This window comes from Passer domesticus, chromosome 2 (assembly GCF_036417665.1).
Source record: "Passer domesticus isolate bPasDom1 chromosome 2, bPasDom1.hap1, whole genome shotgun sequence".
Classification (NCBI taxonomy): Eukaryota; Metazoa; Chordata; class Aves; order Passeriformes; family Passeridae; genus Passer; species Passer domesticus.
The window spans coordinates 102,351,368-102,377,662 of NC_087475.1; the positions used below are offsets into that span (position 1 = coordinate 102,351,368).

Sequence of the window (26,295 nt, forward strand, 5' to 3'; positions counted from 1 at the left end):
TGCACCCCAGTTTTAACAAAGAGCCTGACATCTCCAATTTGAAAAGAATTCTTGGATATACTAAATTGCATGCTGCCTGCTGTTCAGTTGTTTCACAGCTCTTTCTTCTCCCCAGATCACCAGGTGAGATTTAGGAAAGTCTCCCCAATGTTTACCAGCTCTATTAAAATCAAGATCTCTAGCAGAAGCTCATAATGAATAAAGTCAGAAGCCAACAGGAATGAATTGCAGCTAAAGTGATTTTGATAGCGATGATCCCTATAACCCGACTGCTTCCAAGCTTGGCCCTGAGGCAGGATTTTTAAATTAAAGAAAGGAAAGAATACATATACTTTTTAATCTGATTTTTTATTGTCATGCCCTGAATTTTTTTACTGGCTTTTGCAAAGTCTGGTTGGCTTCCAAGATGTTGAAACCTGGTGTCATCATCTTCTCCTTTTTCCCTCCCTGTTGTAAATTTACATTCTAAAACCACTGCAGAAGAGGTAAACTATACATTCTAAAACTAGTGAGTAATGAAAGTCACTTTACCCTGCACATTCTTGCCCAAGAGACTTCCAGGCAAGGACATCTGTGAAATGACAATGTTTTGAAGAGCTGGCAAGGTCAGGTGACTTTCCAAAGTCCAGTTTTAATACTCCCCTCCCTTATTTTTGCATTTTTTGGCAAAATGGAGAAGAACATTTTCTAAAGGGCAATAACCCATGCTGAGTAATCTGAAAGCGAATGCCCTCAAAACAAGGGCCTTAAAGCTGGTACAACCACATAGGTCTACAAAGATTTTCCAGACTCTCACAGACTGATCCTCTCCACAAAACACTCCCCTTTCTTTGTGGAAACTTTACAGTCCCGGGCTGCAGAGCCAGGCACATGTTTTCAGCACAAACCGAAACGCCTCAGTCAGGAGATATGGTTGGGTAATGAGAAGCTTGTGACTACCTGGAGAGGAGCAACAGCTCTAGTCGGACAGGGACATGCTTGAGGGGTCTTCCCTTTTTACTTTGCAATAAGCAGCATCCTGACCTAACAACACACTTTCAGCTTTTTCTGGCTGATGGCATTATCACAACCTTACCACAAAAACGTCCTGCTTTAGATGTAATTCCCAAAGAAGGGAGAAGGTAAGCCCTGAGGAGGTCCTTTTTATGACATTACGGGAAGAGCATCCAACTAGAAAACCTGGTGCACAGTAAGGGAGGTGTTTTTAAGAACCCCAGCAGCATGTTGGTGTACTCACAATCAGATGACCCTGTGTGTGCGTGCAGGTTTGTCGGTGAATGTGGAGAGTGGATGAGGGCCAGGTTCAGAGAAGGAACAGCTTCAAGGTTCAGGCAGGGAAGGCCCGGCTTGGCGCTGCATGCACCCGTCTGAGTAATCTCATTCTCCTCAGACGCCTTCTGGTTTTCAGCTGTCTTGGGTTTCTTCCTGAAAATAAACAAAGAGACCTTTGAAGGGACTGACTGCATACTTGGGAAAAGGCATTTTTAGAATCTGTTAAAGATAACTTTCTTCCCCCACCACCACCCCCCTCTCGCCTCTCTTTTCCCTTACAGGGAAGGACGCAGAGAAGACTTTCCTCCATAGTTGTTTGGAAACAAGCTGCTCCTTGTTTTGACTGATGCAACGGCCCTGAGACTGTGTTACAGCAAATAGGCCAAGCATGAAGCTCCTTATTCTGCCCCTACTGATGACATATAAAATAAAACTCGTCCCAGTAGTTTAGACAGTCAGGGTGCCGCTTGACAAATATTAACCAAGGCTGTAGTATTCTGAATAGACAGCTATACAGAAATATAATATAATTGTCTGAAAAGCAAACAAATATGCAAGTTTCAAGTTCAAAGCTAATCAGTGCAGAGACTTGCATTGTGGGGAGGCAATTTTGAGGTGCAGAGGTCATCTAAGTAAAGCATTAAGACTCGGAACCTGAAACAACTGTCTATGAGCATTGAGCACTCAACACCTCCCTCCATCCAGAACCTCCAAGGAATTAAGCCTCAGTGGTACATCAAGCAGGTAGTCAGTCACCACCTTAGCTTCACGGCTGGAGAAGGCGAGGCACCAGGCGAAGCGGCAGGTTTTGAATCACACAGCGAGCACGCCGAACAGGGCAGCGAGCACGCGTCTCACTGTTCCCCCTCCGCCACAGAGGTGCAGGTGCTCCCTCGGTGCTCCCCGAGCCAGGGAGCCGCGCCGCCAGCTCGGGATGCAGCCTCCGGAGGGGACAGTGCTGCCGCGGCCCGGGATGCAGCTGGGGCAGCGGGCAAGCATCGGCTGCTGCCGCCGCATGCTGGAGGGAGCACCGTGGGCACTCGCAGGAGAGCAGCAGGAGCCGGGCAGGCTGGAGCCGTGCCGCTGGAACCTGTTATCGCCTGCCGACCCCCGAGCAGTGCCGGGGCACCCCGGGAGCACGTCCCGCCTGCCGGCAGAGCCCTTTCCACAGGCCTCACGGAGGGCCAGGGCGGGAGCCCCTTCTCCCGGCGCGCCTTTGCCCTCCTGCGTCCCAGCCGGGCCGGGGTTTGAAGGTTGCACCAGCCTCTCCATTCTTAACGCGACCGTCCGGCGCGGAGAGCGCCCAAGCGGCGGGAGGCGAGGAGGGGCAGAGCGGGCCGGCCCTTACATAAAGGCCTTATATAACGGCGGCACGCCCGGCCGGGGGCAGGGCCCGACCCGCCGCCACTGCTTGCGGCGGCCGCCGGGAGGCAGCACCCGCACGGCCCGGCCCGGCCCGCGGAGCGGGGAAGAAAATAAGAATAAAAATATAAGTTAAACGGGCCAGAAAGAAAGGAAACAAATCTTTCTCCACCCTTCCTCCCACAAAGCTCCCCCAGGAGGTGGTGGGCGTGGAAGGGATGCCTTGGATCGGCCGAGGGGCAGCAAGAAGCGCCCCGTGGCAGCTGGCCCGGGCTTCGGGGTGCGGCCGGGGAGCTGAGCTGAGCTGAGCTGTGCAGGTGAACCACGCCAGCGAGGGGGTCACACTGATAACCCCGCGGCTTGTGGCAGCCCTGGTGCCTTTTGGATTACCGGGACTACAGTCTCCACGCCACGGGATGGGTGGATGATGTTGCTGCTGTAAACTATAGCTTGTACATGGGCTTGTAAAGATATATATTTTAAATATAAGTACATGAACTGCATATGTTTTGTTTGTGAGAGCCGACATGGATCTTTGGCATGACCCGAATGAACTCTGGCACGCCTTCACACCTCATTTCCAGAACCCAGGACATTCCCATGTGCAGCCAGCATGCACTGGGAAATGCAGGAAATCTGTGCATAAACCAGTGGGTTTTTACAGCATTGCTACCCAAGCAACTTTCAGATAGCACACCTTTTTGGCCAGGGAACAAAGGCTACATGTAGGCTTGGACTCTGGATGCACATGGCAATGAAGTTCCTTGTACCCAGGAGCTGAACTGCTGTATTTAAGGTCTGTTCTCAGCTCAGAGTTAGGCCAAGTTATATGCTTGGAATATAGCCTCTGACTCCAGGTCTATCCACACACAATGCCGCCTACCCTGGGCAGGAGACTGCTGATATTTGCAGAGTCGGGGCTTAGTCTGAGTAAACAAGACTTGTCAGTCGACTAGCACAGCCATAGTTTTGTTGTTAGACCAAGCAATGACGGATGTTTCATCCCGTGGCTGATCATGCCTGTGCCTGCCAGGCCTTCAAAACTCATTAGGGGGACAGGTTAAAAAACACTATAGCAACACCAAGAAGGCTCTGCAAAGCATCCCCTGCTTCTTCCTATCCAAACCCATATATTTTCTACTTTGCTCCTAAGGCTGACACTGTGTTATCAAGATGCTCTTCTGTCATCATTTTTCTGCATTGCAGTCCTGCAGCTTGGTGACTTTTGCTCACTAGGGTGGTAAGAATATAACAGTGGTGCTGACTGGCACTGGAGATCACACCTCTCCTCAGGAGTTAATTTCTCTCACTGTTCAGACATGGGCTGTATGTCACTACCCCCTGAAAGGCATGTAGGCTTTCACAGGAGAGAAGCTAAGGAATCAACAAAGTCAGCTAAGGATCTAAAGAAAGCTTTTCAGAAAAGAAAAATTCTGGGGACACTGTGATCAAAACTACCTATGAAGAAACCCAAAGCTTTCCAGTCTGCAATGTCCCACTACTGCTGCCAGCAAAGGCAAAGCCACAGCAATCCTGCTGTTATTGTAAGTATATTGCTATTCTTTTGTTCTACCTTACCACCCATACAGAAAGCTCCTATTGCCATGATTGTCACCTATACATTCTAATTAAGTATTCTTACATTCTCTTATATAGTCTACTTCTATTGCTCTCTTTTTGCTCTAAGTCTTCACAGGGAGAGTTGTTAAGTACTCAATCAGGTTATGGCACCTCCATCCTTGGAGATTTTCCAAACTTAATTGAACAAGGCCCTGAATAACCTAATCCAGCTTGGAAGTCAGCTCCGCTCTGAGCAGGGAATTGAACTACAGACCTCCAGAGGACCCTTCCAACCTAATTTTTTTTCTGATTGCACACTACTTCTATGAACACTTCCATCAGCAAGCTCTCTAATATATCTCTATGGTCCAGAAGGTAAAAATGACACACTAACTTCGGAAAACTCTGTATTGTTATAGCAACGTCAAAAACCCTGAAAGAACAAGGGTAGGAGCAAGAATGAAACACGTAATAAATATTGTTTGTGGTGTGGAACCTTCTCAAATTACTCCTATTAATGTCCCATCTCTGGACTTCATTGAATGGCAATCCTATGTGATTATTTCTGTAGTAAGGGTTAGTCTACCTTGCTGCTCTAGTTCTTATGACTGTGTTCTCTATATACTAATCTTGGAAAAGAGGTGTTTGCTATTTACTTGTTAGTAAGGGCAATAATTGCCATGTTTGGAATGCAAAAGACTTGGGAATGTGCTCTTGGACCAAGGGGCTCCGTTCTGATCTCTGGTTATCTCCTTCTGTAGGTGCATTCCAAGTACTTTCCAATACTGAACTCATTCTTAACATTATCAGAGGGCCATCATCATCCTTGCTCCTTGTGAAGAATGGCAGAAGGGCAATACAGCAAAGAGATAGCAGTTTGGTACATGGACTTGCTGCCCAGAATCCCATAAGCTAGGAACAGAAAATATACTAACTTTCAAAATTTAGAGGGTCCCTGCAGAATTTATATTTGCTACTGATTTACAAGAGATTTATCCAGTTTATTTCTAAACTTTCTACCTACTCTATCACTTTAAATTTTTTATCCTTTGTCTATGTACTTTCCTTTTGTTGGTATACACTTCTGGCATTCCCTTATATTTATTGTGGGGTTTTTTGTTATGTTAATTTTCACCACTTAAAATATATTATCTTCTTTCTTCAGTGTATGCTCTCCAGTACCTAACAGTAGGCTAACTGCCTCCTGTGTCTTTCCTGAACTGAACTGTGTATCAGTACTTGCCAGCTTATATGTAAAGCAAAGGTACCATCACTGCCATAATTTTATTTCTATTTTCTGTAAGCATCCTCATTGCACTGAGGCATTTGCTCCTTTCCATGTACCTTAACACTGCACTATCACAGAACAAGATCTGAAATGGTGGCCAACTTAAAATGATGCAGCGGCTGCAATGATCTGGGCACTGGCTGTAAACCAGAATTGGCTCATTTCTGTTTCATTTGAAGACAGAATGGGTAATATTTTGGATGTCCTAACCTCAAAGCTATCTAGAAACTAATTACTACCTCTGAGCTTTGGAATGCCTTTAAAACCCCTGCCACACTTCCCCTTTCTTGCTGCCACTCTTGCATACAACTTTCTCTCCCTCAACCCTCCACTTGCTCTCCACAGTTGATTTCATCGCATGTACCTCCCTTGCAACCGTTACTTGAGTTTGGAATGAATTTCCCCTGGATGAGTTAACACATTCTCACAGTGGGGCCAGCAAACCAGGTCCCTGTCAAAAATAGACAGTGTATGTTGTACTTCTCACACAGCAGCTATAACTAATGCTTGAACCTTCCCTTACAAGGGGAATAGCTCTGTGTCCTGCAGAGACATCAGGTTAGCACTGAACAAATTAGCTCAGGTATAGGAACCAATGTAGCTGTGCAGAGCCCACAGCAGCATCCTGGCTCTCAGGGGAAGCTATGATAATGTGACTGCATGAGAATAATACTACATAATGAACAATAATGAGGCAGTTTTCAGCCTGTGAATACAGGGAGGGCTGGGTCACCAACCAGACCTTTGTTCGTCGCATATTAAGCAGCACAGAGGGAACATGCCACAAGGTTGCTGATGTTGTTGTAAGTGCTGCTGCTGGCTTAGTCTGCCCACCCATGTTCTAGGCATTATTTCACCTCTTCACAGCTACGGCATCACCTTATACTAAGTGCCCTCAGGTCAGAGATGCCTGTAGTGTCCAAGCACTGCACTTAACTCACTGGTGCACAGTTAGTTTTTAACCTTAGTAATTCACTGGGGCTGTATAGAATTGAAAAAAAACCAACAACAAAAAAAACCCAACAAAAACCAAATCCTCCAGCTTTTCAAATCCTAAAAATAAGAGTGTGAAAATAGTTCACGTCTGATTTTAAGCAATATTTTCCCTGAGTGTTCTGCTGCACATTCTTCCTCTGCCTGTGTGCGACTAACACAGCTCCTGATATCAGTGCTTATCACTGCCAGTGTTGTGTCTCTTCCAGACATGACATTGACAATACATATTTAGAAACTGACAAAGTAAAGAGAGAGAGAGATAAGTACAATCACTGAATATAAAAAAAAAAAATAGGCCTGAAAGAACAACAAAAACCCACTAAAAACTGCTCAGAGACCTCTCCCCAAAATTCAGGGCACATTGAGTGCCACAGCTGAGGGTGAAGTTTCCCAAGACAAGCTCCCTTTAAATCACCTGAGCCATCACAGTTTTCCTGCCAGAAGTGTTGCTTTAGTAGTTAAAAGTCCTGCACAGGCTGACTGCCTGAATATTCACACAGCTTCTCTGATAATTTTGCAGCCACATTGATCTTCATGCTGTTGCAGCTACATGACTGGCAGTTTGTTTAAAATCTCTGACTGCAAGTTTGTGTCATGCAATGGAAAACACAAACTTCTGAAAACATCGCCATAAAATGTAATATGAAAGAGAAATCCCAGCAGAACACTGCAAAGCAAGAATGGGAGGCACAGAGAACTGACAAGAGAGACCCAATGTTCTAGTGCAATAAAAGCCTGGAAAATTTAATCAACACAGAAAAGTAAAATAAACTTGAAAATCCCTTACAGGAGACTGATTAACATAATTAAATTAAACTCAGAGATTAAGTTAAAGTAAGATTGAAATTTGCTGGGTCCTTTTCAGGCCTGAGGTAGGGTTTATATGGCCCAAAATTTGTCCATTTAATCTATCTAAACGACAAGTCTCATGAGAGTTGGGTCCAGAGCTTGCCTGACTTGTAACATCAGAGCATCTCAGCTATGCTAACACTGTGACAATACTGACAATTACTGACAATTGATCAAAAGAATTCAGAACTATTATATTTATAGGGGATAAAGTACAAATATTAGGCAAGTGGTCATTTCAGAGCATAATAAAACCACAATGCAAAGTCAGAATTCTCTCAGGCAACTTTAACAATGTAATCCAGCCAAATCGTAATGGCCTTAATTCATAAATGTGTCAGGATCCAGAATGAACAGTGTAAACCTTTAAGAAGTTGCAGTAGATTCCATCTGTATTGCCTGAAACACCAATGAGAGGAAAGGTGTCTCATTAAAAAGTAATAAGAATAAAAAAGAAGATAAACACTGCAAAGACAAACATGGATGAACCAACTAGAACAGCACGAACTAGAGCAATAAGTAGGGAGAACCTGCCAAAGTAAAAAATACAAGCAGATCAAACCAGGCATTGCTGAACTATGCTGTGAGGCTATGACTTAAATATTTAACAGTTTTTTACTGACATACTTTTTGCCCACATATTTCCTTGCAAATTTCAAAAGCAAAACTAAGTTTACCCTCATCAGTAAGGCTCACAGGTGCTGCAGTTTGTTTTTGTTTTTGTAAGATGTCTTTTTTTTGCTGAACAAGAAGTCTTTTATAAGAGATAAAATATACTTACAGTGGTTTCCAAATGGTATCACTCTTCAGGTAAATTACTCCAAGCCTTGGACCTAGTGCAGACGTTCATTGGGGCAGGGAACAGAGAGAGGCTGTGTCTGTACCAGGAAGAATCAAAAGGAAAGGTCAGGGGGAAATAATAATTATTTACTGAGAGCAAGAAAACTCGCTACAACTCTAACTGGCATTCTGTGTTGTGAGTACAGCTGGCTGCAGCCAGGTATTGCTGAATTCCTGCTTCAATCCCTCCAGCCCTGGCTGCAAATGACCACAGAGTCAGTCCCGTTATCCCAGTCTGCCCATGCAACCTAATCCGGTGAAGCAAGGAGGAGAGGGATGAAAGGGCTATCAGCAGGATTCCTTCTGAGAAGTTGCTCACACCAGTGGCATGGAGCACTGATGGAGAGCTAGCACAAACTTGGCACTCAAATGCATCTCATCAGAACAACAAGGCCAGTCCTGTTTCGAGCAGCAACAAACACTTCCTCAGGACTGAAAGACAGGAAAAGGAAGGAAAGAATTCTCCTTCATGTCTTTTGCTGTCTTTACATCACAAAAAGCATGGCTCATATCAAAGCAGAAACCCCACTTTTCTCTCATCAGCCACCTGGTCTACTGCAGTGACACCAGGGAAGTAACTTATTGCCAGCCTTGCAGGAAAGGTTCAGCTCAGCAGCAGTTTTATCTCTGAAATCCTCTGAGCTAAAGAGATAGTTGGAACCAATGGACTGAGATAGGAAGGAATCCACAGAAAAATCACTGCTCCAATAGATGGTGATTTCACCATCCAGATCTAAGTTTTTGGGAGTATTTACATTTTTGGGGGACTTGAATCCCTCTCTAAACTAAGAGAACTCCTCCTTTGCTAGCTTCTTATTATCCTTTGGTGGCTCACTGTGGGTATGTTGAGAATATGTCTGAAGTTGATGTCCAGGAACAGAATTAAATCCTGCTCACTTCACTTACATAAAGAACTCTTGACACACCAGCATATTCAGTCCTGTCCACAGTAAAGCCACTGGTGTTACTTCCATGAAAAAATGGTCTTGCCTACTCTGAGCAGACCAGAAAAGCAGATATTTGTTTTATCAAAGAAATCAAGAAGGTGAATGAAAAATCGTAAGAGATGTAATTGTTATTTCACAGGTAGCTAATGTCACTGTGCGAGTTGGAATTTATGTCTGATAAAGCAACACAAAGAAACCCCACTGTTCATGCAGTAGGAACACTCCAATGAGCACCAACAGACACAATGAGGGATTTTAGATGACACTGTAATAATGTACTTCACAAAATATACATTCAGTTTTATGTTCAATTCACACATTTTGTAATGCTGATGTTTCTTAGTGACTCGGATATATACTAAATTCTGATTTCAACAGGCTATATGAAATCTGGCAGCTACATTTTACAGGGGCTCAAGCAAACATTTTCTTTGATTCCAGTTTTTTTTTTTTTTTTTTAGGTTCTTCCCTCTTGGAGTCTGCTTTGAATTGCAAATTAAGTAAATTCAAACACACACACACAAAAAATATACAACTTAGCCTGAACCTCTGAGTTTCACCAGGGTTTGGAAGGAGAACCACATGCATCAGGTTAGTTTGAAATAATTACATAAAATAGTGACACTTTTGACCAGAACCAAGGATTGAATTTCAAAGGTGCAGTAATGCCCAAGGATTCTGTAGATTTAAGTCCTTGCTAACACTCAGCATGGCTTACTTTCAAGCTCTCCTTCCCACCTCCATATATGCCCCACCTGCTCTGTTAACGCTGACCTTGCTTCTTACATCCACTTTGCACACATTAGTCTGTCTTTTATCTGGCTATTGCTCACCTTTTTAAGGCATAAATACCATGTGCCTTAGAGACTGCCTAGTACTTCAGATAATGTGCATGTTTAACTTGTACTAGAACAGAAAAATCACAGGATCAGGTCTTTAGTCTTTACTTCAGCAGAGCTCCTGCTCACTTCACTCCTAATTTCACACAAGAGAAGCCTAAGAACTGCATGTACTAATCCTGCATATTTTGTCACCTCTCTTTTTGTGTCATTATTGCTCTTCCAATCTCTGGGATCCCAATCCAAGTGGCTCTCTTTTGTAGCACTGCCTAGCACTCAATCTGGCTTCCCATCAAGGGTCAGGCAGACAAGTTGTTAGAGATGGGCTGTTGGAAGTCTTCGACAAAATGTGGGCTCAAAAATCTCTGTGAAAGGCAATACTTAAAATATCTTCCTTTTTCTCCATGTTTTTTGCTATGGCCTGGGAAGATATCTCTCTTTCTTCCAGTGTGATGAGCATAAAGCACTGAGATCCTCAGCAGTTGTTAGGCACTTTTTAAGTACATAAAATCAACAAAGCTGATGGTACTTCTTAAGACACTGGTATTGCAACAGAGAGTGAAATATTCCAAATTTTATAAAATACTTAATTTGACTTTGGAAAAATTAGAAGAAAGGATCTTTGACCATAAGAAGATTGGGCAAAAAGAGAGACAAGCAGGACAACAGAGGAATGGGATGTGTGACATTGGGTTAAGTAACTTCTCCCCTGTGTACCTGGGCTCTTCTATCCAGAAAAGGAAAGCATTATATTTCTGTTCCATGGGGTACTGTGTGCTTAATTAAGATTTTGGAGGATAAATGTTCTGCATGAATGCATTCCAGAAATGCAGACTTTATTACTTAAATATTCCCACTAATGATAGTAACTTGGGCATTTTATATATGCTCACTTTTATTCCACCTTGCTCTTTCCGAGTTTTATCTGGTAATTTAGAGGGTGTGAGGAACATTATTTGTATCAGTGTTTTTATTAAAGAAGGTCCATTTTATGAGAGTAGTGATGTACTACAGATTGTGATTTAAGATGTACACTTTTATACTGACTTCAGTGCAGTTGCAATGGGCATAAAGTCAGGAGAAAATGTGGTGCTTTACATAATAATGCTGATGATTAATGGGCTCCTGGACCACAACTCTATAGTCTGAGTTATGGTCCAGATCCTCCTTCTCCCTCCTGAAATTTCTGTCTTGACCCTTTCATCTCTTGTTAGCTACCTTTCCAGGGCTGTTCATTAATCAGCACCATTGATCTGATGTGGTTTCTCATATTGTATTACCTAAAACACACAGAAGCAAGCCTTGGCCTCACTCTGCTCTTTACACAACACACCATCATATTTCCTTTACTGATGACTTAAATATTATAAACATCAACTCACTGCTGTTGCTTTGTCCTGAAATTGGCTTTTTCTAGATTAGTTCCCTGCAGGATATTTCTTTCTGTCACCCTGGATGTACTTCTGTCTGCTCAGAGACACCATCAAACACATTGAGTATTCCCTGCTTGTTAGGAGCACTCCTATGTCTGACCAGCAAGGGACAATCAGCAAAACAACTCCTCTTTGCTTGAGACCTGGTACCACAATCTTGTTAATTTTTTTTAGTGATTCCCAATCAAGCAGACTCAAGTTTTTAGTTAATTGCTATTTATTTTATTCTTGCAACAGTCTTTTCCCTGGTATCATCAGAATGCTTCCTTCGGCATTTCCTCTGATCCCTAGTAATGAAAAAATTAAAAGGGAAGCTTCTTGTGAGCTTATTTCTGATTACTCTTATTTACTGTGCTGGAACAGTGCTGTCTATCATGAGGCAATGGAAAGTAACTCACAAGTACCTCGAAAGTTAGCATGTCTGATCTTAATGCACATATTGTATAGCTCTCTTGAGTCAGGTGGGTTGAGTTTTAATTGATGCTTTCACAGTCATATATTTTCAGACTGGGCTGTCTAGGCTAAATTCAATTCTTTTTGGTCACCTTTTCTCTCTGGGAGTAGCATTTTGGATTAAATTCTTAAAGCCAAAACAAGAGGGAGGAGATGAAAACAGCAGTGTTAGCCATCAACGAACACAATTCAAGAATCAACTTTCTGCATAAAGTGGGTTATTCCAGATATATTTTAATGTTTATCGGAGAAAGTACATTGTCTGACTAGGTCTGACTCGGGCATTTACATTGTATGAACAAAGTTAGGCCATTGGCTACCTATAGGTGGATATCCAACCCCAATGTCTTAAGAGATCAACACAGACTGAGATATAAAAGCCACTGTTCCAGCAGAGGCCAGAACTTGAGCCAAAAAGCTGACAAAAATTTAGCAAAACAGGACATGTATGAGAAGGTCATAAGCACAGGTTTTTCACAGTAGTCAAGGTTTTATTTCCAAGAGGAAATGGCTAATTTCTGTATTCTACTGGGAATGCTGTATGTCCACTATCAGTATGGCCTAAAAATCAGAAATTAATTTGTTAATGGATTAGACATTTACAGAAAGACTGTTTAAAGAGGCTGGACTGCTCTAGCCTGGTAAAGGCCAATTTCTCACAGGACATATTTGCAATAGCACTTGAGAAAAAAAAAAAATCTCTCCCTGAAGTCCCAGAGGTACTTACTGAAATCCAGAATAGCAGGAAAGTCTGCATTGTAGGAAAGTCTACATTATATTCCCACTTTTTCACTCACAGGCCCTCTATCACCTGTCTGCCTCTGTTTCTTTTCCCCTTCTTTCAGAGCCTTTTATCTGATACTATAGAATTTCACTGCTCTTAAGCTGCAGTTCTTAAGTTTGATTTTGGCACTTGGTATAGTCATTTTCGAGGTGTCACTTTTGTTCTGTTGATTCTTCTGATATTTCTTTCTATTTGCAAGCAGTACTCTCATGTAGCACCTAACCATGCATAAGAGCTCAGGTAGAAAAGGATGACTCTTCTCCTTCTGACTTTCCACTTCCTATGCCAGATCCCCTCCTACGTGGGGCAGTGGTACAAGGCCTCAGCCCAGAACATTCTCTCTCATTTAAGATCTGAGTGCTGCCTATTTTCCACTAATGAATATCTCATCATGCTCAGTGTGTTTGGTGTGTAAATTCCACACCTGTGGGTGTGGCAGGTGCCCAAGCAAAACGTGTGCTGCTCTCTTGGGTGCTCCTCGCAGGGGGCGGAGCAGGATAAAACCATGCTTGGCAATGTTAAGCAACTGTTTGGACTTTGCACACTTTTTGATTTGAAATGAAGATAACTGCTAGTTGGAAGAGGAAACTAAATCTAAGTAGTTGGTAGGCCTAATCAGAGCAGGAGCCGGTCACCAAAACACCTAATGTAGCATTCAGCTAATTGTTCAAATGAATACAAAAATGCATGATGCCAGACTGAACCATAGCAGTGTGTCAGAGCACTTTTCCCATGAGGTAACATGAATAAACAGTATTGTACACATACATAGATATATACATATAAGTAACCATATATTTATGTATGTATGTAGAGTTACATGCATGATCATTATTTTAAAATTATCTTGTTCTGGCAGAACATTGCTGGATATAAAACATGGAGTTCTGTGTATTCCTACTTTGGAGCCTTCACAGTTTTATCTGAATGCTGAGTGAAACCATGTAATTTTCAAAGCAGTTCATTAAAGTGGAGTGTGACTGAGGCAAACAGGTAAAGTCCTAATTTTATTGATGTTGGTGTGGAATATGGAGTAAATAATCTGTGCTCAGTGGAACTACACCTACATAACCTTTCCTGGGAACAGACTGATTTGTGGGTAGTGCTTGTATACTGCAAGTGTTGTTGAATCTTGAGTGCTACTTTTCTACAGATACTTAGTATTAATAGAAGCAGTTTGAGGGTATAAACAGCCTCAGGCATTTATGGGCTGATGCTGTAGGTTGCAAGGCATCAGCATTATGGCATGAAACTCAAAAAGATTCATGGGAGGGGAACAAGTAAGAGGTTCGGGTTTTGAAGCCATGAACATTCAGGATGGTCAGTGCAATCAGAATATTGTCTTGTTAACAAGGTGGCACTTGGACAACATCACCCTGCCTTAAACAAGATTCTCACAAAACTAAAAGTATAGTTGTGCTGCAATTAATACCAATGTTTCTGAAGCTGAAATATGAATTGCCATCACTGCAATCACCAGAGACAAAGAAAATGTGGAGAAATTAAATTGTTACAGTAATATATCCGCCTAAGCTACTGCTTTGGCTAGATGAGCCAGATTAGCTCATGACAGATGAGCTTCATGAACATTTCATTGCCAAGGAACCCTGTCAAAATATTGGTGATTTCTCTGAATCTGTTCAACATCATGGAGATGTCAAACGAAATCTGAAAGGACATTATTTTTCAGGAAGAACAAAAACAATGAAAGCATACGAAGAAAATGAGCTGAGTTTCTTCCTCCTCCCCTACACATTGCTTTGGTTTCATTAAATGCTGTCCTGCCAAATACTTTGGCATAAACCCTGAAACCCTTTACTCCCATAGATACTAGTGAATTGTAGAAAGTACTGAATGTCCTCAAAGATCTCCCTGTTTCAGTAACCAGGTTTTCAAACAGACTGTGTATTTTGACCGAGATGCAGAGACCGTGTAATCTCAGCACATAACAATTTAATCAAGATTTACACCATTGACACTGGTTCTGCCATACTCCCATCCTTCCTTGTCACAGTGGTACAGCACTTGATGCATCAATGTCTGGCCACCAAACTTGTGGTTCTTATGCTGAAAGATGGTCTCAGTCACAAGTCAGAAGTACCCTTTCATAATATGCAACATGATACAAAATAAGTGATAAAAGTAATAAAATACTGTTTTATCCATGGTGTGTTTCTTGTGGAAACTATGAGATACTCTTTACATTAATTAAAGATAGAATTCCATGTAGGACAGTGGAAATTTCAGCTATAAATTTCAATAGATTTGACCCATTTGTCACAGGTCTATCCCCTTCAAGGCAAACTAAGATCTAAAAATTTCTCTGATGCATCTGGTTTTCTCAAGCACCAAGAGCCAGGTTATCAAACAGATAAACAGAAAAACTGAGTACCTCCCTTCCTCCCAAAAAAACCTTAGCATTTTCATGATAGAATTCCTTCCTGTCTCTGAGCTTTCATCATGTGACTTGTTTTATAAGGAGATGAAAATGCTTGCATGATTTTTATCTGCCTTCATTAGAGGAAAATTTATATTAAAAATCACATTTGCATGGATTCTGAGGGGCAAAGTCTGAGACAAGGAATCTTTTCCTTACGTTTTAACATTTTTACCACCACTGCCCGAATGCTGAGCTAAACAACTGTGTTACTGTCAGTTATAAAAAAATTTAAATTATTTAATGTTTTTTTGTTTTGTTTTGGATGACTGTCTCCATCTCTGAAGATTTCCCTTGCCAGTCATTCATGAAAGAGTCAGTAACCAACACAGTGAAAAGACTAGGTAAAAAGTACCACAAACGTGTTTTCCCATACCATTCTTCCTGTGTGTTTGCTGCCTCTGGCCTCAAACTGTACAAATGAAAGCTTGTTTGATTTATGTCAAAAACTATATATAAAATATCACACGGGATCCACAGAGAAACCGAGTCACTCTGGGCTTTAGTTTCATTATCCATTGAGGAATAACTGACTACAGCCTTGGAGTACATAGAACTGATCAAAGCGCTTGCTTCCTCACAAGCAAAGAGAAAACCACTGTAGATTTCCTGTTTCATGCTTCAGTGCCAAAACACAATGAAAAAGTTCTAGATGAGCATGTGAATTATTCTAAAACATTGCTCAATCAAATCTGATAGTTATGCACATTTGTGAAACTCATCATTTGAAATGTCAAGTCACTGACAGCAGTGTGTCCTGAGGTGTGATGTATATTTGTGATAATTATTTGCTTTTTAAAGTTATGTATCATCTGCATCAAACCAGGATTTTTCTTAAGTGTGCCTGAAATGTAGAGATGTCAGTGCCAGCTGCGTTATTCAGATCTGGGTTGTAAACACCCTGTGCCAGGAAAACACAGAGTCAGGATATGACTACAATGCCATTTTTAAGACACTCTGAGTTATTTTTCACTATTCTCTTAAAAATGTATGTGGTGTGGATGATGGAGAATGATTACTAACATTAATAATAGCTGAAGTGACTTCTGTGCAGTATATGCAGCAAGATGCATTAAGGAAAATAACATAGCAATAATTGTTATTCTTACTTCAGTATTAGCAAATGATACTCTTGGGATTTATCGTAATTCAGTATTAAGCTCTCTTCTGTGGCTTTTAGAGGCCTCTTCTCTGGTCATTTCAAAACTTTTTTGAATGAAACTGAAGGCAGTTGGCTGTGTTGTTGGATAAGTTCTGCTAAGGTAGGAAGACTGTTTCCTGAGTGCTAAAAAGACCATTTGCAAATCTTCAGCATCTTTTTCCTTGACAGCAGAAGTTACTGTGCAGAATGGTTTAGATGATGCTGAAATTAAATTTTATAGGAGATCCACAATATTCCAAGAGGAGGCATGATAGGGAATGGCAGTGACTTGAGGGGACCTGGTAGCAACTTCCCCACCTTTAATTTCTGGAAAGTGACTCTGTAAATAGGCATCCCACCAGTGTCTGTCTGAACTCAAATTTTTTTCGCATCAGGAAAGAAATTCTGTGAGAAGGTGATTTGAGTTTTTGATTGCAGACAATCTGGCAGCTACCTTACTCCTGCTATTTTGTGACAGAAAATCTTACAAGAAGATGGCCCAGATGAACAAAATTATGAGGGTGCTTGCAGATATTCTGATTTCTGCCACGATCGGCAAGAAGTACCATAGGAGATGGATCAGGAATCTTAGCTGTAGGGGAGCTTAGAGCTATTCTAGTTCAATCAGATTTCACAATTTGCTCTAATGAAGAGTGCTGGCAGAAGTTCAAAGCTACTCCAGGTCTTGACTCTCCCTCCACATTACTATAAAAATGCCTGTAGAAGTGTTAACTGCAGAGGAGCCAAAAGTTGTTTTGGTTCCAGTCTTTCCCAGCAGGAGTAACTGAGAAAATAGAGTAGGAGTGCTAGTTCTGCTCACAGCTCCCTCAGCCTCCTGCAGAACACAGAGACGTTGTGGGGAACACGGCAAAGTGTGACCGGTGCTGTCACCCCTCACAACTCCTGCAGCCTCAGCCATGCTCTGCAAACACCAACAGTACGGATGCACTGGCTAAGTAACTCCAGAACTCTTTTGGAATTAGCATCAACCTCCACAGCTGATAACCTGAAGTCTGTCTCCAAGCAGAAGGTATCAGGAGGATGGCTGTGTTCAGCCAGCATTGATTTCTTCAGCCTTTTGTCTGTGTCTGCTTTCTGTCTCCTTTGGAGGTGGCTACTGTTACTACAAGTAGCATGAATCACGTCTCTGTTAAAAAATGGAGCTCCAATTGTCTTACATAACCCCTGGTAACTGCATGTCTAATAATAGCAAGCCATTCTCAGGTAGGGATTCTGTGTCCCAGACCTAAACACATCTACATGCACGCACACACATATATTCCTGTTACTTTCTGCACCTCGTTTCTGGTAAGGAGTGAGCTTTTCACAAGCAGTATGACAGTTCTGAGCTGCAGGACATGACAACGATTATTTTAAAATGCCATTTTCACTTATTGCCTTGAGAAGCCAGTCTGGTATGTGCAATTTGCTTCTCAGGCCAAGCAGCAAGGAGTGAAAAAAAACCCAACAGCTCTGTTTGGTTTTGAGAGAACATTGAATGCTGAAGGCCATGATTGGATCCTGTCCTGAAAGCTGGAGTCTTTCTAGGCGTTAACTCTCCTTCTGTCTCTTAGGGAAGGCCCAAATTTTAAGAAAGTACTTCTCATAGTTCTGAGAAACCCTTGTTATTACACTTCTCAGTTTCCCCCTTGGAAAAGTAAATGACAATATGCAATTGCCTCATTACTGCAAGGCTAACAGATAATGCTGCAAATCAATAATGAGATCTTCAGATGAAACTTCTCTATAAATTGAAAATATTATTCTTTTCGTAATCCATGAGTAGTCTAGAGAAGGAAGGAGTTTCTGAAGATTACTCTGGTGTCAGAAAGTTCTGACCTTTCATTCAGTAGGAGGTCATCCTTGCATGACTAACTACAACTAAATCATATAACTGAGAATTGTCCAGACACTTCCTGAACTCTGACGGGATTGGTGTCGGACCACTTCCCTTGGGAGCCTGTTTGCAAATGGAGTGGTTCTAGACTGTTTCACAAGTTTTGCCAAAGAAACCAATTCCTTCTGACTTCTCTTACCCTCAATCACCATTTCTGGGCATCTAAACTTGAATTATATGCTATTACCAATGTAAATGCCAGATTTCAGTCATCCCAAACCCCTGTATTCTCTCATTTGAAGAGATGTCTTTGAGCCAGGGATTTGGAAAGTCAGTTTACTTCTGACTTTGTTCAGCTTTGAGAGTTCAGTTTAGGTTCATTCTTTCACACTGTGTGAATAGAGCACGTGTGAAGAAACAGCTAAACTCAGATGGTGACCTAATAAAATACTGTTCTTCAGCTTTTATTTCTAAATCTATTATCTTAGCTCAGATTATCTTTCTTGAAAGTTTGTTGAGAGTACTTGAAAACATCAAAACTCAGTGGATCAGTTCAGACTCTGGTTCTATGTCTACCTCTGACCAAGGCATGCTGTACCGCATGCCAGGCAGTCTCTTCGGAGAATCCTACTTTCTGTTTTCTCAGGATCTATGGACAACAATTGACAATTTGGTATTGTTATTATGGGATCAAGTGTCTTACTTCTTATGAATCTCTGGATCTACAAATCACCTTATAGTAAAGTCAGACCTAAACTAAATCTAGACTATGTTTGAAATCACAAAGTGACTGGTCTGGCCAACAATTACAGATCAACTTTTATGGATGCCCTCCATGTTAGTCTAAGTTAGTCTACAATACTCATCTGATCTCCCACAGATTTGTGTGGGTGCAATGGGGAAAAAAATTGGACTGATACTTTTATTTGTTATCAAATAAAAGCCTACAGTTCAGCAGCAATAAGACTGTAGTGAAAAGTCCCAAGACCCAAGCAAGTGAAAAAAACCTAAATTAAACAAGAAACCTACTGAGTTGTAAACTGTAGTTTATCAGTATCATGCAGTCATGAGCTGACTGTCTTACTGCCCTAAGGTAAGAAGTTCTTACTTTCTCTGTAGGAAGTCAAATTAATTTGCCTTCACTATCTAGTAATCCCTCTGTCAAGCAGTAAGAAATTCAGATATTGGCCCCTCTGTGTTGCAGTGTATTCTTTGGAAAGTTGAAAGAGAGAAATGAATGGAAACCATAGAACATGCATCAGTTGCTGAACTTGCAGCATTCTTGCTAGAAGAGCGGTATTAATATTTTAATTGCTGATTATAACACCATGTCCCAGATTCCAGCTAAGCATCTGAGAAGACAACGGATCTTGTGCAGTCAGGCTATTTTTATTAGAACTGAAACTCCAGTAGGAAACAATTTAACTGGTTACCCAGTAAAAATTAAACAAAAGTTAGACTCAAGTTTCCAAAGCCATCTGGACTGGCTTCAAGAAGACATGAAACATCTATGCATCTGGAAAATGGAACTTGCAATTGACTTTTCTGTACCATCTGCTCTCAAGAACATTTTCTGCTTGGGAGTTGCATAAGCAATGAAAAAAAGCACAAAAACAACTTCCTGTACAATGTTTTTGGTCACTTGTAATGACGCATTACAAAGCAAACCAGCTAAATATGCACAACTGTGCCTCACTCCAGATGACAACATTTATTATATAAGAGCAATGCCTGACGGAAAGACACTTATTTCAAGATATCACAACACAAAGAGCACTCAAGGGGAGATATTCACTACATGTGGGAGTTGGGAGCAAGAGTCAGGAGAGTTTTGTCTCCATCTCAAAAGGCCAAGAGTAGTTCAGAAAAATCAAAAAGCAGACATATTTTGGTTTACAAAGTAAAATAACGGAACTTGTTGGGCCTCCTTCTGTAAAGGACAGTTTAACTTGTAATGAATAGACGGGGTGGGGGTTTTTTGTTATTTAATGTCACTTTAATGCATTTTAAATTAAAAATTATTCTTATCCCAAAAGCTTTCAAAAATATAATTTGTTTAGACTCGCTTTGTTTGCCTGTTGGGAAGCCACGGCCTGATTTAATCTTGTATTGTGGCATAAATAAAACAATATCCCCAGGAATTAAGAGCAGTTTAATCAGAATAAAATTATCTACCTCTCCAAATAAGTCCCAAGCTTTTAAAACTGTGCATGTATGTATATGTTGGCCTTTCTCTTTCCAGTGACTGAACTAATGGAATTGGATGGAGACATATGGGGAAATCCCAGTACCTGTGCAAATGCAGGGAACTGCTGAAGAGGGGCTGTAGCCTTGACCGAAGCAGGGTGTGCAGCTAAAGGAGGTAGTTTGCCTCCACTTGGGGGTGTTTCTGAAACTGAAGTTGAGATGAGTTTCCTCACTAATGAACAGACTCAGCTCAGTCGTCCGCCTAGATCTGACCTGGTTTGGGCACGGGCATATGATCACGTTACTGTTAAATTAGCAGGAGTTTGTGTTTCTGCAAGAGAGCTGATGATACCTAATCTAGCCTGAAGTCACAGTGGCGCAGACAGGTGACACCTGGTCTCACATTCAGCCTGCCACATAAAGATAATCGATTTGTTCTGAAAACATTCAAATTGGTGTGTGAATTTATCCTAGATCAACATTTTCTGTTACACAACTACAGTGGTTTTGATATTAGTTTTATGACAGAGACCCACTATGCAGTCAGCCTACAGCTTCAGAAACTGATTTTGCATGGAAACAACCAATTCTATCAATCTACAGAGTAAATCTGGGGGTGCAAACAGCTCCAGGGGAGACAAAAAAAAAAACAACTGGGAAGCACATTGTCTTTGTAAAGACTAGCCATGGAAGAATAAAGGGGTTCACTTCCAAATCAGTATCTATTACTTTTCATAGGCCAAAAGGACTTAGACCACCAAATTTTCTTCCTGCCTTCAAAATACAGTGGTTTTATTGTTAATGCATGGTTTTCCTAGATAATGAACCCTGTAGTCTAGAATATGCAAGATTAGATAATTCTCAGGAGACAAGTCTCCAAGAAAATATCTCAGCCTGTGGCAACAAATTCTCAGGTTAATGAAAAATTCCATGATTTCAGCTGAATTAAGGAGGTGCACACATCATACTGGTCACCTCTGCATGGGAGGGAGCATCAATATGTTTTCTGTGTCTACTGTTCATTAACAGCAAAACCTGGTTCATATCCTCTTTACTACAGCATTCTTCCCTTCCTGCCTAGCCCCCTTCCTGACTCTAATGTCTTACACCTCCATCCATCAGAAGGACAGCATATAAAATTTTGTTCATAATTACATTGGCAAGTCTCCTCTGGTTTCATGGATGTTACATTCTCATAAATGAGAGCAGAATTTGGCCCTCTGTCTTTTCAAAAGGAAGACTAATGATCAAATAATTTTCTCACATCTCTGTTTGCACTTTCACAGTCTGGTCACATTGATTTGTGTCCTATAAGTAGACATTTCCTTTGTTGGTTACAAATCAATGTTATAGACCTAGCCTGCCTGCACATTTTTCTCTTCCCTCTTACAGTGAGAAAAACAAAGTGCAGCTTCAATTCCTCTTGCTTTATAAATGTGAACTTCCTTGATGAAGCTTGAGAGAAAAGCAGATAAAATTCCAGCTCTCCTCCAAAAAACAGGAAACGTCTGTGCTTAAATTTCTAATTACCAAGATGCTTTATGGTATGATAAACACCTTTATCATTCCAGTCCTGCCACTGCTTTGTTAACCTAGGTATAATCCTCTCCTTCAGATATCACAAGACTTCCCAGGGCAGCCCACTGTGATATCACAGACAGCTATGACTTCATGGCATGAGTAAGGAAAAAAGAGGCAAAGGTTTTAGTCTGCAGCACAACTGAGCTGCTACACAACTCTCCAGGAAAGGACGGAAAATAAAAGGATTGGCAATTGGTGCCTGAGAGGCAATGAGGTTTTTGACTGCAGTGTGAAAATACAACAGTGAAGATAGATGGGTATTGCACTGCAAATGGATACATGTGATAATAGAAAAGGTGTAGTAAGGAACAGAGCCATCAATCATACGAAGTAAAAGAAGGTATAGGTGTAAATGTGGAACATATCAGTTTGATTTTCCTTTATTAAAATAGAAATAATAAAGTTAAAAAAGAAGAGTCAAAGCAGCCTCAACTCAATCTCAGCAATTTTAATGCTATGAAGAAGTTTAGCAAGTGATGGTTCCACCAATTTGATGGAAAACTCGTGACTGACAAAATGAAAATAGAAAATGTTTAGAGCTGACGACAACAACAACCACCACTAATAATAATAAATAATAATAGTAATAGTAATAGCAATAATAATAATAACAACAACAACAGTAATAATAGTAATAGAATGTAAGATCCGAAAGTAAAAGAAAAGTTTTATAAATTGGAACACAGCTGCCACTACCATCAAAGAACGTCCTCACAAGTTAAAAGGGAATTCTATTTATTTTAAAGAACAGCATCAGCAATCAGGAAATCTGGGTCCTACTTACACCTCTTCTGGAGAATCTATGCCTGGCCTTGAGAAAGATATTTCTGTGCTGTACTTCAGCTTCTCTGTAAGACCAATCAAGCTAATAATAGATCAACTTACCATGCATCTTAATTTATGGGTGTTGAGCAAACACTTTAAGTTTTTTATGTAGAAACCATTAAATGTCAGGAAAGACAAAAAGGAGGATTTGGGGAACATTTGAAAAAGAAATTCCGCAACTCAACCACCTCTTCAAATCACAGGAAGAGACCAAATAAGGTCCTTCTTTGCATTTTATTTCCAAAGGAAGAGTAAAGCTTCCCAGCCAAATGGGCACGGAAGTTGCCCTTGCAAATGTAATAATCTAAACGGTGAGAGGGAGCTCTGGCTGGCTGCAGCCTTGCAATGCTGTGTACGTGTGCCCATTCTCTGCGAGATAACACCGCACTGCTGAACTGATGGGAAGAAAGATGAGGAGTTAGGTCTACTTGGAGACCTGTCTACTCACAGAGACTCTTGACACAGCAGTTCAGGCAAGAAACCACATTGCTCTAAGACTTTGGGTGCCAGCCATTTGGTCTCTGTTCCACCAATCCACAACCTCAGGCACCTACCTGTTTTTCTTGTGTTTAAAATAGGCTTGACTTTCTAAAAATTTTGAGTTTTGTAATAGTAGATATGATGGAATAGGCCTTGATAGAGTGAACTAGGCATTACAAAGAAAGAAAGAGATACAAAATAAGAACACTAAAATGAAGGGAATTATAAAACCAAAACAATTATTCTGATTTGATATAACTTTGATACAAATTTGATACAACTTTTCATAACTCTTTTTCTTAGACATAAATGACGAACACAAAATACCAAGATGCCATGAGTCAGACCTGCAGAATCAAATATGTTCATCAATGTCTGCTGCAACTTCTGTCTCTAGTAAGAGTTAAGAAAGAACTTAAAAAACACAACTGCTAAAATCAATTCACTGGTTAGGAACATATCTACCAAAAGCCCTAAGCAGTGTTGTGTTACCAGCCCAAAAAGACTAGCCACAACCATGTTAAGCTATAGGACAGAGAGAGCTCAATATGCATTTCAACACAAGTATATCTATAGCAGCTTGTTTACAGTTCATGGTGCCTTCTACTGTATTCTGCATATTTCTCTTATCTTGCACTATCAAAGTTAGCAGACAGTGGAGAGGTATGCGTCTTTTTCTTATCTTATCCCGAACAGGCTTCACTAGCAAGGACATAAATTCTGTCTTTTCAATACCAAGCTACAGTTAGCATAGAGGTCAGGACACTGCAGTGAGGACAAAGGTCACAAGTAGTGCTGCTACCCAGAACTAAACATGAACCCAAAGCACTCTGGGCATATGAAAATGCTACAACTTTTTTTTTTTTTTAATATCTGCATATATGCATGTCAAGAGTAAGTATTTAAGGAATGAGCAACATGATAACCAAGAAACACCCCCACATTTGTAAGCATAACAGGGATTAAAATATGCAACTGACAGGTGGACAAAGTAGCTTTACCTGGTGGAGAGCATTGGAGAGAAATGAAGCCTTGCCTTTTACATTTCATGCATTTTAATAAGCTCCTCAGTTTATTTGTTTACATCCGTTCTTTTAACAGGAAGTGCCAAAGCAAAATTTGAACTGGAGTACAAACACCTTCAAAAATTCCGGAGTCTCTCAACATGGAATTTCTCTTTGGTTCTTTCTATGTCATTGTATAGATAAACATCACGAGTGAAATATTTAGGCTCAAGTCACCCAAAGACTGGGAAGTGCCCACACTGAGTGTGCATGTTACTTTAAAACCTAGTCTCATGAAGATTTATTACTGGCATGAAAATTTTCAAAGAAGGCTTGGATAGACTTAGCTAGCTAAAGGTGAGTGCCAGCATTTCCTACACATTGGAGCAAGTAGCCTCAGAAATCCTGGCCCCACAGGATTGGCTCCTAAAGCAGGCGGACCTGAACTGTTAACTGAAGTATTTGAAAGACACCAACCCTGAGAGGATTATACTGAACTTTGTGACAGCTACACTTGAGGAAAAAAAGGAAGGAAAGGGGCTGAAGGAGCCTGAAAGGAAAATGAACAATTCAGATCAATGGAACAGGCCTGGAGGCTTCTAAAGAGAATCTTTTAAAGAACCACAGACAATGGCCACAGTCTAGACTGAACACACAGAGAAAAGTCAAGACAAATCATCACCATTAAAAGCTAAATAATCACATCACATAACAGCAAGATACAGCAATAGTCTCTCTGTCTCTGCTCTGAGTTGAAAACACCTGGAATGTGACATTTGTTTCTGGGCACCTCCTCATCAGTGTGACTGGAGACAGTTCAGAGAAGAGCCTCAAAAGCAACCAGTGTCGTGGAAAGACTGAACAATTAGGGAAAGAAATTAAGAGCTACATCTCCAATAGCCTGGTTACATGCCAGTCACTATCAGATGAGGGCAAAGGCATGCAAAAAGCTGAATATAATTGAAAGGTGTGAATGACAAAAAAAAAAAAAAAAAAAAAAAAGAGAAAAAAGTGCAGGTAGATAATAATATGAAGGTATATGGAAGAAGTTAAGACCAGTAACATGAAGCTGAAATTTCTGAAAAGTAAATAAACCTGAAAACCTGAAAAGTGGTCTCCTTAGGGAAGGAACTGAAGTTTGACTGTGTATTTAAAACTGACCTAGACAAAACACTAGACATGCAATGCACACATCCTTCATTGGCCCTGGGGAGATGGGCTGAGCAGGTCTTGATTGTTTTTCCAGTTTGATGATGATGACTCCAAGGTACACTGTGGTTTTTTGGTCTAAAAACCATCCATAAAAATATGGAAACCCATGAAACACACTTTGGTAGGTTAGATGATGATTAACAAGAAGGAGACTTAATTCATGTTCATTGGATAAGCCTGTGAATTAGGCAGAGTTGTCTATGAGAAGAGAAGTAAAACAGCAAGGAGTAAAACCTACCAGGTTGAGGAAATGGCTTTTAGCATCAGGTTCCCAAAGAGGAATAGCTACACAGTGTGCATAATCCATTGCATAAAAAGAGAACATTATGTATGGATCAGGCAACAAGATGTGAGAATGGAGTTGAGGAAATGACTTTAAAGCATATGTGACCTCCTGAATCACAAGTTGGCTAGTCTATGGAAAAGTTAAATGCTTGTTTCACAACTCCAGAAACTTGAGTGTGCAAAAAGGGAGCTTGTCTCTCTCTAGAAAGTATCCTAAGAAAGTAAACAACAGACAGAGGACTGCTACACTTTATTGAACCTTGCACTCTTCCATACTATTGAATCATGGATATAAGCCTATAGAAGAAAAAAATTTCACTCCACTTTCCTGAGTATTGAAACACCACAAAAAGCTGCACACACAGACAAAAAGTATGACAGAGACATGCAGGGGGTGGCAGTGAAGGGAGTGCAAGCGTCTGGACACAGTGAGATTAAACATTTCTGTCACTTCTAATCCATAACCTCCCCAGCAACAAGGAGTGCAGACAGGAAAACCACCAGCTAAACCTGAGACGCCGAAGTTACCACATCAAATAAATCAGATCCTGACTGATTTTTGCCTGCACTGGAAATAATCCTTAGTTTTTTTAACTGGAAAGTAAGGACCTTATGGGTGAGAAGCAAGAGGAAAGTAGACAGAGAAATAAACTTTTTACTGACAGTTTTCAGCAAGAAGAACA

At 41.0% G+C, this 26,295-nt stretch overlaps 1 protein-coding gene and 1 long non-coding RNA gene across 39 annotated transcripts in view; one reads left to right on the forward strand and one right to left on the reverse strand.

Moving 5' to 3' along the window:
* Nucleotides 1–26,295, reverse strand: part of ZBTB20 (zinc finger and BTB domain containing 20) — a 469,842-nt gene that overhangs the window by 51,268 nt on the left and 392,279 nt on the right. For 32 of the 38 annotated variants that reach the window (XM_064410184.1, XM_064410185.1, XM_064410179.1 and 29 more), the window contains 2 exons: nucleotides 8,109–8,205; nucleotides 1,238–1,425 (listed from right to left, as the gene is read on the reverse strand). The exons of 2 other annotated variants lie outside the window; for them this stretch is intronic. Coding sequence is in view for 1 of the 36 variants with exons in the window: in XM_064410174.1 (XP_064266244.1) it covers nucleotides 1,238–1,425 (188 nt within the window). In the remaining 35 variants the exon portion in view is untranslated. Of the gene's footprint in view, nucleotides 1–1,237; nucleotides 1,426–2,031; nucleotides 2,125–8,108; nucleotides 8,206–20,329; nucleotides 20,434–21,782; nucleotides 21,800–26,295 lie in introns of those variants that run through there. 4 more of the 38 variants (XM_064410209.1, XM_064410212.1, XM_064410174.1 and 1 more) reach the window with 4 other exon arrangements.
* Nucleotides 2,957–25,126, forward strand: LOC135294631 (uncharacterized). Its single transcript, XR_010356711.1, has 4 exons — nucleotides 2,957–4,178; nucleotides 9,576–9,705; nucleotides 13,483–13,616; nucleotides 24,213–25,126. It is a non-coding gene; the product is annotated as an uncharacterized LOC135294631 (long non-coding RNA).